Source organism: Pteropus vampyrus, unplaced genomic scaffold (assembly GCF_000151845.1).
Source record: "Pteropus vampyrus isolate Shadow unplaced genomic scaffold, Pvam_2.0 Scaffold105, whole genome shotgun sequence".
NCBI lineage: Eukaryota > Metazoa > Chordata > Mammalia > Chiroptera > Pteropodidae > Pteropus > Pteropus vampyrus.
In genome coordinates, this window is record NW_011888886.1 from 2,071,449 (window position 1) to 2,084,381 (window position 12,933).

Here is a 12,933-nt window from a genome sequence, read left to right on the forward strand (position 1 = left end):
TAGAGGGAAAAACCGCAGTCAGCTTCTTCGTAACATTTTCAAGGGAAATTCCAGGAACCATTCCTTTAAAGCTGCAGCCCAAGGAATTAAAATTTTGGTTAAGTAGAGCTAGTTACCTGTGTCTGTGGTATGACTTGTGGAGGATGTTCCCTAGAGCAGTGGTCCCTGACCTTTGTGGCACCAGGGACCGGTGCTTCTATGAGAATCTGTCTGATGATCTGAGGGGGAGGTGAGGCGGTGATGCTGGTGCTGGGGAGCAGCTGCAGACACGGATGAAGCTTCGCTCGCTTGCTTGCCACTCACCTCCTGCTCTGTGGCCTGGTTCCTGACAGGCTATGGACCAGTATACGGGTCTGTGGCCTGGGGGTTGGGGACCCCTGCCGCAGAGAATAAATTAAAACATTTGATAGATACCCTGTGAGCAGGAAGCTGCTGTAGGATCTGAGTGTCCATGCTCTGCCAGGAACAAACCATTCAGTTTCCTGTTTATACCTCAAACACCAAAAAATAATAAATAAGTACTCAAACCCAGCTGCTTCGTCAATTGTCAGTTGACTTCTTTTGCTGTGGCCTTATCCATAGTATTTTGTGGGTAGAATAACTTCTTAGAGAAAAAGGAAATATCCTTATTGGTTGGAGGAACTTTCCACCAAAGCGTAGCTTATCTGAGGCGAAGTGTACATGCACATGGTCAGCTCCAATGTTCTCATTCCTTTATTAAGAACTACAGGAAATGCAGGTTCTGACAAGTGGCAGTAATGCCATCCAGCTGCCCTTCCGTTCATGTTCGAAAGAAATTGTTTTAGCCAAACAAAATGACTGGGAAGGGGGCATTTTGCAGTCTGCCTAGAAAACAGCCGGTGGGCACCACTTCGAAGCTGTGTAAGCGCAGACCCTAACTATACAGATGCTGCCCCCCAGGCCCTGCCTGTGTCCAGGAAGCCACGGAGACCACCTGGGTGGCACTGCGGGCCAGGCAGCATGTTACACTGCGTTGTGAGTCTGGGAAGGTTTGGTTCATGCCATGTGTTTTTCGATTTTGTCTTTGCCTCTTAGTTATTGGCATTTACCTTTATTAAAATGATGGTAAGATGAAATAGTGAATAAATACAATTAGGTTCTGTGTTCGGGTCTTTTTAGTCTGATTACCCTCACCTGGTCATTCATTCATTCATTCATTCATTCATTCATTGTATGTTAGTTGATACCCATTAAGTTGTTCTCCAGTATCAACTGCTAATTGACATACAGGCCTGTAGGTGCTGGCTGTGTTTCGGAGGCTGTTATGTTTTTGGACACTTCCTTAGCTGAGTATGTGTACTGGTCATGAGACATAGTACAGTCGCAGAGAACCAAACGCAAATGTATATAGCTCATGTTTCCCCAGCACCCAATCCTTTCTCCAACTCATATCTTAAGTCAGCATAAACATTTGACTTGGTGCATGCCATGAATGGCATTAAATTTGGGTATTTTTCTTCATTATACAAAATAGTGTCCCGATATTCCAGTGGATAATACAAGGTCTTTGAGTATTTGGTCGCTTGTCGCATTGAACTTCATTGTCTGAGCAGTGTTGTTTTTGAAGAATGTTATAACATTTTGATTTATACCTTCATTTCCTGACTAGATTTAGAATAACTTCTGTAAACGACTTTTTTTGCCTTCTGTTTGTCAATTGAAAGATTGTAAATTGGGAAACCGTTTCGTCCGAAATGTCCCGTCCTGAGAACCAGCACCGCGTGATGGTGGCTTCGGCGTGGGGACCCTCTGCCGGCCGCTCTGTGTGTCCGAGCAGAGCGCGTGCAGCACGTCCCCCCAGTGCACTTTATTTCCTGAGCAGTTTTGCTTGATTTTTGTTGACTTTGAGCCTTTTAAGCAGTTTCAGTAATAAAATTTTAAATGTTCTGGAATTACGTTTTATGTAACAGACTTTATTATTTAAGTGAATATGTGTGATGTAACTTTGAATCATATACAACTTTTGATTTGCAAACTGGACTTGTGTCATGTGTCATTTAATTGCACTATAATACATCCAGTCACTTTTCAGAAAATAATCTACAAAAGTCATTGTATATTGGCGCAACCTAACCTTCCTCCTCTCTGTTTTCTGGGGTTCTGTTCTGCTCTCAGGGTACCCTGTAGATTCCTCGTAGGGTTCATGCTGGAAAAAAATGTGTGAAGAGACTACTTCTGCGTTGGCCACTCTGATGCTGGGTCCGGTCCTGGCAGAAGAGGCTCACGGTGCTGCGTAACCCTGTGTCCCTCGTCCTCCAGCTTTCCCTGTGCCTCTTGCCCTCCTCCCACCATCCCCAGCCCAGGCTTTAAAAGTACATGATGGAGCCACAGGGTTCGCTCCTGCTCCCCGGGGGGCCTCCTCTTGAGCCCACGCTGGCTGGGACGGCATCCACACCCCACTGGAGGAGCTGCATGGATGTCAGAGATGTGTTCAGTTCTCAGTCGCTGTATCTGCGGTTGGTGGCGCTGGCGCTGGGTGGCTCCCTGCAGGCTGCACGCTCACGCTTCCCTGCGGCCTCGCTGCCTGACCCTTTGCTGGTCCCTCCCTCCTCCCTGACCCTTTTCCTACTCTGCTTCACAACTTTGGTGGTCTTTTCCAGCCTTGTGACTTAGATAAAAATGCCTCTATCACAGACAGACCCCAGAACGTTCATCTTTGTACCTCTTGCCAACACCCTCCCTCCTGGCGCACACTCAGTCTGTCCCCATCCCACGGTGACAATGGGCAGCACTTCCCAGCAGGCACACATGGCTATCTGGGTAGCTGCTGTGCAGAAGACGCTTTCTCTGAATTCAGGTAACAAAAAGGCCTGAGAATAACTGCTGTGACTTCTTAGCTTTGATGAAGTGCATTCACTTTGACATTGACAAAGTATTACTAAGCGAGGGATTTTTTTTTTTTTTTTTTTTTTAGCCCTTTTACCTCATGAAGGGTTCTAAGAGGTTTCCACTGGAAAAAGCAGATGTGTCATCTTTCTCTTGGAAACCAGCTGAATGTGTTCCATTTTAACAAAATGATGTCAAATGGTAAACATTTTCTATCATTAAATTCAAGGCCTGATGCATCTGGTTGTGAGAAATAAAATTTTAACTTCCTTTAGAAGGAGCATTTGTATTACTAAAATGGTAACAGCTTTAATGGTTCTATCCAAAGAAACCGCTCTGGCTTTGCGGAGGTGCTGAGCCAACCCTTCTGGGCTCCATCGCACCATCCTCTGACTTCGCAGAAAACCCCCCGGCTGTGGAACATCTGATCGAAGGCACTCTTGTCAAATAAAATTTCATGGAAACACCCGCTTGTCCATGATAGCAGCTGGCCTGTGCGTCTGGGGACAGTGCCAAGTGGCTGTTTCTCGATTTCCGAAATGCTCTTGCATTTTGCAGGCGACGCCAGGGAGGCCACTGCGTAGTGGTCAACTTGAGACAAGTGGGGACCTAGTCTGGCTTGGGCAAAAGCTGCCTCGGCCTCGCCAGCTGCCCTGGAGGTGGGGGGCCTGCCTCCTGGCCTCCCTGAGCGTCCCAAGAGCAGCCACGCCCGGCCCACGGCGGAAGTCCCCTCCCAGTCAAGCTTCGATTCTGGCCCTGTGGGGGTCCTCGGCCAGTCGGCTTTCTCATCCGTCAGCCCGGAACATTCTAAGGCTCTGATGGCCTCACTACTATGGTTTTCTACCTTCCACAGGGTAGGAAGAGAGTAAAAAGCTCTTATCAGGCATTCGTCAGGTGAGAGCAGGTGACCTCGAAGACTTTCTGGGTGGGACTGGCACACACCTTCCACAGGGGAGGCAGTGCTGTGCCCCAGGGCGTGGGAATGAGGGAGGGCACGGAAGCCCGGAACACTGATCCAGGTTTTGGAGTGGGACAGTGCCCCCAAGAGCCCCTGGGACCAACTTTCTAGAGGGAGAAACTGAGGCCCAGAAAGGGAAAGTGGCTGCCAGCTAGAGCAAGAACGAGGATCGGAGTGGGGTGCCAGCGGGTGCCGCCCCGCCCCACCACATCTTGTCACGGGGAGGGCAGGGCGAGGCTCTGACACCTGCCTGCACCAGGGTCTGAAGTTCATGCTCAGTCCTTGCTGCTCCATGTGTGGCTGGGATCTGGCAGCTGGGGTCTCACCTGGGAGCTGGTTGGAAATGCAGACGCTCGGGCCCACCGCAGACCCACAGAACCAGAGCCTGCATCTCAACATCGCCCGCAGATTCACTCACAGAACTGAAGGTAGCTCCCTCCAGCCCCACGGGGCGCACCGCCTGGGTGCACCCTCACAGTGGAACCTTCCCGAAGTGCCCTGGGCCCCGTGTCAGCCCAGATGGACAGTGGGCTGTCAGAATGGGGAGTGTTTCAAGCTCCAGCAGAACCTCTAGACAGAAGCTTCCCAGAGACTGAGAGGAGAGGCAGGTGCCTCCTTCCGGCCTGGGTCTGCACAGCGGACCACCTCTCGCCAGCAGGCACGATGACCAGCAGCCGCCACGTTCAGGACTGGCTGACTGGGTTTGAAAAGGCCGATCTGAAGGACCCAGAGTGACTGCATGTTGGCAGCAGCTCCGCTCTGGCTGGAGCGCTAGGCGGGGCAGGGGGACGCGCACCCCCAGCCCGGGTTCCCACAGGCCCGGCAGAGCGGGGCCGGCCCGGAGGAGTGCCTCAGCGGCAATACTCCTGCTCGATGCTGGCCATCAGCTCCTCCTCCGCGTAGTCGTAGGAGATGGCCGACTGCCTCTCGGGCCTCTTGTGGCTGCTGCCTGGGGCTCTGCGGGCCAGAAACACAGACGGCAGGTCAGGAGGCAAGACGTCGCCTTCAGAGTGGTTATCTCTGCTGGACAATCACATGGCCCCTGCGCGGAATTCTTCCCGATCCTAAAACCGAAACCAAAGCCACTGCCCCGGGGACACCTGCTGGGTCTCACGGGAGCCTCCGCCTGTCCTCTGGCTTCATCTCCCCCGCCCTCTGCACCAAGGCCTTACCCCACGAGAAAACCAGCACCCGCAGCACCTAAGGGTGAGGGCCCCCGGGGTGGCAGGATCCAGTTCAAGTCCCAGCTCTGCCACTTACTAACTTGGTGACGATTTTGTTCTCTAAAACGGAGTTGTGTTCACAGATTTGTTCTAAGGCGTAAAGAAGATAATGCATGGACGGCATGTGACACTGATCTTGCCCTCAGCAAAGTGAGCTGTGGCGCCACGATCGTTTGCTGACTTACTCCCTGCGCCTGCACCTCTGGGGAGGGGGCGCCGGGGAACGGGGAGGCTGTCTCCCCAGAGCTGCTGCCGGAGGACAGAGTAAGGCTCTTGATCTTGGCTGCTGGTGCGAGAGCAGGGACAGCCCTTGTAAAGGTTCTCACTGTGTCACCTGTTGCTGTCACAGTGGTGTTCCAAAGCCCAGAGCCATTCCAGCATTCTCCTACTTGACAGCAATGGCCAGCGGTCTTGGACTGGCATCCGAGGCCCTCTTTACATGTCAAAGCACCCCTCTTTCCATTCCCTTCTGCCGACCCTGTGCTAAGCGCCACCAGCCTGAGCACAGTGTCCTGAATAAAGGATGCCGCTCAGGCCTCCATGTCTCACTCCGTTGGTTGCCCCCTGGAACGCAGCCCCCCTCCGCCTCTCCTGGGTCCTCCTACTGGTGCTGCAAGCCATTTAAATACCCGCTCCCTCGGGCTGCTCTGTCCCCTCTCCGACCTCCCTTGGCCTGCGCTTCTGAAGAGACCTCACTCTTCAGGGAATGACCTCTGCAAAGGTTTGTTCAATAGGGAAACCAGCAAGGTTCCTACTCCAAAACTGTTTAGAATTGGTAATAAAAACAGCTGTTCGAAGCCAGAATTTTCACAACTTTTCACATCCATGGTTTTGAGCATCAGTCACCAGCATCCCAGTGATGAGGGGCAGATCACTGCCACCCCATTAGAGACACGAAAGCCCAGGTGGGAATGGGCCAGGGTCATCCCAACCTATCGCCCCAGTGTGCCCCTCCTGCTGGCTGCTCCTAGTGCCCCGAAAGCCTCCTGCAGCCCAGGGCTGCTCTCTGGGCCTGGGGTCCTCAGCCGATACTCTCCATGGTCTTTAAATGTGTTTTCTTGATAATACTGGAATGGGACCGGGAGCCCAACTGTCACCCCTCTAGGCTGGACTCTCCTGAAGGCCAAGGGCTGTGTCTCCTTCTGAGTGAGTGAGTGGGTGTGGGTGGGTGGGCATGCCCTGTAGGACCTGGGTCATGGCCTTTCTCAGGAGGAAGGTCAAGCTGATAGAGACCTGCAGTTTCCCAGGACTGGGCCGTCCCCTGATGGGTGAAGCTTTGCCTCTAAAGAGGGAGCTGCGTCTGGGAAATAAGCTTCGGCCCGGAGAAAATGGGAGCCATGAGGGCTCTGGGAGCAGCTGGAACCAGAAGAGCCTGGTTCTGGCAGAGATGAATTCCGTGTACTCACTCGGAGATGCTGCTGTTCCCTGGATGGTCCTCAGCACTCTGTTTTGGGGACACCTTGAGAAGGACAAAAGGAAGAGGCATCAAAAAGTTGTCAGTGGTGCAGCCTCCTCATGCTCGGGCTTCCTGCCGACGGACGATGGCACCACATCCTGTCCAGGACCAAATAAGTCAGAGCTGAGAAGGCTCCGTTGGGCTGTCTAGTTCCACCTGCTCATTTTACAGGTGGGAAATTGAGAGGGGAGTGATTTTACAAAGCTCACGCAGGCTCCCTGCCTTTCAGACAGCTCCCTGGCCAGCACCCCGATCTCCCACCTCCCCACCTGCCCCGGAACGCCTTCCCCGAGGCACTGCAGTGCTTCTCGGTCCTCAGTCGAGGGTGCACGCACATAGCACGCCATAGCTTTGGAATAAGCCTTGACGCCTGCTAAAGCGATTCCTCCCACCTTTTTTCTTTTGTTCGAAAGAGTCTTGACTATTCTTGGTTCTTTGCACTTCCATATACATGTATTGGACTCAGCTCCTCCCCCTTGGAGATGTTGTTGGAGTTGTATTAATATACAAATCATTTTAGAGAGAATTGATATCTTTATAGTAACGAGTTTTCAGATTTATAAACAGGGAATATTTCTCTATTCATTCAGGGCTTCTTTAATGTCTTTTAAGAAGTCTTATCATTTTCCCTGTAGAGGCCATGGATATCTCCTTTTAGACCAATTCCTAGATACTTCATACTTGTAATGCTATTATCAATGTTATCTTTTCAAATAAAAGTTTTTTACCTGCATGTTGCTGCAGGTATAGAACTGAGATGTGTGTGTGTGTGTGTGTGTGTGTGTAATTTATTTACAGATTCTTTTTGGATTTCCTTTGTTCCCATTCACGTTAGCTGGGAATAATGACCATTTGATTTTTCTCTTTCCAGTCCGTGCACATGTCCCCTGTCCTTTCCGTACTGGCTTGACGTCCACCGCTACAGTGGAAAGCAGGGAGGACGGCACGCACCTTTGTCCTGCTCTTTTATTGAAAGGGAAAGTTTTCATCGTTTCACAGCAATATTGGGTTTGCTGTGGCCTTTTCCTTGCGCGATCCTGTATCAGATCCTTGTCTCTCTGTGCTGTGTTCTGGGTCATTTCTTCAGCTCTATCTTCCAGGGTACTGATCTTCTCTTCACCTTTATCTAATCTAGTAACCCAAACCATCAAGATCTTTAATTTTATTTATTGTATTTTCCATTTCTCCAAGCTCCATTTGTTTCTTTTTCAAATCGCTAGGTCACTTCCTATAGGTCCTTGTTTTTTACAAGTACTTTCCTTAAACATAATAAACATAGTTGATTACAATCTGTGTCTGGTCATCCAAATAACTAAAGTCTTCATTGACCTGTTTTTGTTGTCTATCGTTTCTTCTACCTTTCCCTTAGTTCCCTGGGTAGCCGGTTATTTTTTATCGTTCGCTGCTTTCTTATCCTTGAAAATGTCTCTGTGGGTATTCTCTGAGGCCTAAGCGATGACTTCCTCCAGAGGGGACATGCATTTGCTTTTGCCAGGCACCTGAGGCAGCATTCCCAGTCTGGAACTACTTGAAATTAAATCTACGCAATCAGGTGTCTTGGACCACCCAGGTAATGTGGATTTGGGCTGCGAACCTAAGAGGCGGCTAGACTGTGCTTATAAATTCTCAGTGCTTTGTCACCCCGCTCTCTTCTGTGTTATCACCCTTTAACTTTCAGTCCCCTGAGATACACACAGTGGAATATCATTCAGCCTTAAATTCAGCTGAGGGTCCTAGCTCTATGAGGGAGGGCTCTACTATTGGACTCCTTACTTTCATTGGGCCTTAAATTCTGTTCCCTTTACTGTCGGACACCATCAGACCCAAAACCAAGTTCATTTCCATGCACTGGCCAGAAAAGGTTGTTCTTGCTTGCCTGGCATTATCTCCAAGCGGAGGGTGGCCACACAGCAAAGGGGCACAGCCCTGTTCCCAAGGAGCCAACCAGGGCTGCTGGTGACTGCTGATCTTATCACGGGAGTCGATATTCGCTGAACATTTCTTTGAATATTCATTGTGACTTTGAAGAATATAAAGATGAAAAAATGACTCCCAAGTCAGCAAGGAATTCACAGTAGGAAGGGGGACAGAGAATGGGGACAGGGCAGTGAAGAATAGAGAGAGGAGAGAAAGACTCTCTCTCTCTCTCTCTCTCTCTCTCTCTCTCAATCTCTCTCTCTCTCTCCCTCTCTCTCTCTCTCTCTCTCTCTCTCACCTCCATTGCCTCTGGAAGCAGCCCATTCTAGCTCAGGGCAGGCTCAGGCTATCTGAAAGTTCTTTTTACTTTTCTTTTTTATTAAAAAAATTTTAATTGTGGCAAAACACACATAACCTAAAATTTACCATCCTAACCATTTTTAAGTGTACAGCTCAGTATTGTTAGGTACATTCACGACATGGTGCGACCAATCTCAAGAACTCTTTTCATGTCGCAAAACCTAAACTGTCCCCATTAAATCACAACTCTCAGCCCCCGGCCCCAGTGCCAGCATTCTACTTTCTGTCCTGCGGATCTGACCCCTTCCGACACCTCACCTCAGGGGAATCACACGCCACTTGCCCTCCTGTGTCTGGTTTATTTCACTTAAGCATAATGCGTTCAGGGTTCATCCATGTCATAGCCTATGCCAACTTCCTTTCTCTCTGAGGCGGAATCATATTCCATTGTGTGCATGTACACGTGGCCCTCCATATCTGTGGGTTCTGCATCCACAGATTCAACCAACTGCAGTTCGAAAATACTCAGAAAAAAACGAACATTGTTGCTGACGCGTCCTATATCATTAGGCCTATGATGGCTGTGTCTGCACTGAACACACACAGACTTTCTTCTTGTCATTATGCCCCAAACAATACAGCAGAACAACTGTTTACATAGTATTCACATTGTAATGTATTCTAAGTAATCTGGAGATGACTTAAATACATAGGAAGACGTGCATAGGTTCTATGCAAATACTACACCACTTGACATAAGGGACTCGAGTGTCCGCGGACTTTGCTATCCACAGGGGCCCGGGAATCAATCCCCTGTGGGTATGTACTGAGGAACGGCTATACCCCTTTTCCTTTATCCATTTTGTTTGTAATTTTGTTTATCCATCCGTTGATGGACACTAGGGTTGCTTCCACGTTTGGGCTACTGGGAATAACACTCCTATGTACGTGGTATACAGATATCTACTTGAGACCCTGCTTTCAATTCTCTTGGGTATATGGTGTACGCAAGTTCTGTCTTATATTGACGCCAGTCTGCTTCCCTACAGCTGCCAGTCACTGGGCCTGGTTATACATAAGAAAAGTAATACTTCTGCCCAGACATCCTTCGGCTATTTTTTATGAAGTCATCCTATAGAGACCTTAGTTCCCTCTTGTCGGTTTCTGCTGGGACTGGCTTTTGCTGTCACCTGCTCTGGCTTTTCCTTTCATCACCAGATTCTGAAGTCTTGTTACAGATATAGTTTCTGCCATCAGGAGGGCCACAGGGTGAAAGAGCACAAGACTGGAATCAGACGTCTCCGCGATCAGCCTGGGCCCCACTTCTCTGCGACGCTCTGCTCACTGCTAACGGGGACACGCTGCCGGCCTCCCAGGGCACGGATGACCGGGCGCGCCATCCCGTCTCTGAACCGCACGCCCTAAAGCTGTGTTCAGAAGGAAAGTCATACTCTTTCTGCCGTAATTTCCCTGACGGTTCGGATTTATTACATCTGTTCAGTTTTCACCCGTGTTTCTTTCTGTGCCTGCGATTTGAATGTGTGGTCCTTTCTCTGGTCAATTTTCGCCTTTAGCTTGACTTTCTCAGATGGGAAATGTGTCAGACGCCTTCTTAAAAACACAGCTTGCTGAAGCAGCCGGAGAACCTTGGATGAAAAGCAAAAACGCAGCAGCCCCTGGCGGCTGCTCCAGGCCTAGTGCAGACGCAAGTTCCCGCCACCGGCCGGCTGGCGGCCTGCCACCCTGCGGTCAGACATCTGGACCCTGGGGAGCGTGGCGCCTGGGCTGGGGTCGTGAGAACAGGGCTGAGCTCACGGAGGTGTGAGTGTGTCTGGGCGGGGCGAGGACGTGTCATCGCTGGAGACCCTAGGGAGGCCCTGAGAAACCAGAAGCACAGAATATACGAGGAGGAGGTGAACGCGATGATCTCTTAAAGTCTCCTCTGACTCGGACAGGTAGGGTTTTTCTTTTCTTTTCTTTTTTTTTTGAGAAAAGTGAAGGATCCACAGTTAATTTTTAGAAAACGTACCACATATCTACTTATCAAAGTGTATTATATGCTGCTTCTTCCATTTAAAGAGTTCTCTCCTTAACTCTTAATTCTTAACAGCTTTATAGGTATATATGTGCACATACCAATGATATATGTATATATAATCCACATAGAACAAGCAGCAGATGTTTAAAGGATACGGTTTGGTAGGGTTTGACCTGTGCATATACCTGTGAACCCATCACACAGTGACGATGCGATGGGTTCACAGGTATGTGCACAGGTCAAACCCCACCACTCCCCGCCCGCCCACCTGGCAACCACTGCTCTGAGGGATACGCCACTGCATGGCAACCTTCCCCCTTCCTCTTCATCTAAGAATTTTCCTTTTTTGAAGCCTGGGTTTGTTTGTTTGCTTGGGTTTCCTTACATTTCAGTATGAAAATTTTAGCACCTACAGCAGGGAGAACAGTATCCTGGCCCTCGGCGGCCCTCAGCCCCCCGCCTCAGCAATCTTCAGCCTTTTGCCAATCAGGTTCTGCCCTCTCACCACCAGAGGACGCTGTTGCCCGCACTCACTGGCCTGCCAGGCAGCAAGAGCTGTGGGCGCAGGTGGACTCTGCTGTTGAGAGCTGTTTTGCATTGCTAAAATGACAAAGGACTTTTTCAATAGGAGGCTCTGACCCGGAGACCACCAGTGCTAGGGCCCCCACCTTCCTCCACGAGGCTCGGCCTTCAGGAACGTGCTTCTGAAGAGAAGGAAATTCGGGGAGACGTGGAGAAGGTAAAGGGGGCAGGACTGGAGGAAAACGACAATACGTTTATATCGCGTTTTATCACCTTATAAAGCTCATTCACAGGCGTTTTCACGTAATTCCTCCAAACCTCCAGTCAAGAGACATTTACTGAGTACTTAACTAGACTCAGGGACTGGCAGGGGGCGCCCTGGGTGGCCTCCCTGACCCAGCAGGGGGTGTGAGGTGATGCTGGCCAGATCCTTGCACGGGAAGTAGATGGCCCGGCGAGGATCCGGATTCTGACTGGGGACTCGGGCAGTCACCGCACTGGGCCCAAAGGCCTCCGGTGTAAATGAGAAGGTAGCCGTGGATGGTCACTAAGGTCCCTTCAGCTCTAGAAATCTGTGATTCTCGAACTGTCAAGAAAGTAAAAGGGTCCTGGACTTCGGCTGTAGGAGGCAGTCCAATGGGAATCTGAACTGGTGGCTTTGGCCTGGGGCTGCCCTCATTGGGAACAGGCTCCAGGTATCAGGTGTGGAGGAGCCTCCATTCTGGCCAAACTGCTGCTGACCCTCAGCAGAATCCACTCAGGGCTCGGCCCGATCCGTAGATAATCGGACCCCTGTGCCAAGGTTTCGTCAGCACCTCTCAAGGCAGTGCATGCTGCAGCGACATCCTGTCTACTGCATTTCTACCTTCCCATATCCAGCACTTGGTGGCAATCACTGAGGCCTGGCATCCGGCAAGGCACCGTGGGAATGCTTCCACCCCTGAACAGGGGGCTGCCTCCCGACTATGGACAGCGGCCAACATCCGCAGAGACCCCGGTGGCCCCGCCACCACCCCTTGGCAAGTGAGGTTCTCTCTGTCCAAACGCTTTTCTCCGTTTCTCCGCCTGGATCATGCCACAGACCCTTCCAGAATCAAGTCAAGTGCTGTCCTTCTGGAAAGTGGCCCCTCTTCTCCAGGGCTCAGTTGCTCCTCCTGTGACTCTATACAGATCTCGAACCACACTGTATTATTCTCCTGTCTGCCGATCACCGCCCCCACCACCCCTGCCTGGCATCGTCCCCCGCCCCGCACCAGACTGCGGACTTCTTTAAGGCAAGGACTTTATGCCATCTGCGCTCATCTCCAGCACCCAGAGTGATGCCCGGCGCATAGCAGGTGCTCAAACAATACCTGAGAAATGACCGAAAGGGGAAGGTGACCCCTGCGCCCTGAGAGTCTATGACACTCAGTGAATTGTGTGTGCGTGGGGGGGGGGGAATTCATTCCTTTTTCTTCTCATTTTCACTTTTCAAGTCTCCAAGGCACTCAAACACTGAACACTAAATTCCATGCTATCTCAGAATTTCCCCCAATTTCTCAACTGTTTTTATTCATTTTTACTGTTATATAACAACTAAGTGCTGATGTAGCCTTAAAGGAATCCTGTTATATAATTCGGTCCTGCTTACTGCAGCTCACTTTGGGAGCTGTAAGGGGGGCGGGGATGGGCA

At 50.5% G+C, this 12,933-nt stretch overlaps 1 protein-coding gene across 8 annotated transcripts in view; it reads right to left on the reverse strand.

Moving 5' to 3' along the window:
- Positions 1-1,913: 1,913 nt before the first annotated feature.
- Positions 1,914-12,933, reverse strand: part of CYS1 (cystin 1) — a 21,216-nt gene continuing 10,196 nt past the window's right edge. For all 8 annotated transcript variants that reach the window (XM_023533596.1, XM_023533595.1, XM_023533591.1 and 5 more), the window contains 2 exons: positions 6,435-6,487; positions 1,914-4,762 (listed from right to left, as the gene is read on the reverse strand). In XM_023533596.1, the coding sequence (XP_023389364.1) occupies positions 4,657-4,762; positions 6,435-6,487 (159 nt within the window). In that variant the 3' untranslated portion in view covers positions 1,914-4,656. The remainder of the gene's footprint in view (positions 4,763-6,434; positions 6,488-12,933) is intronic.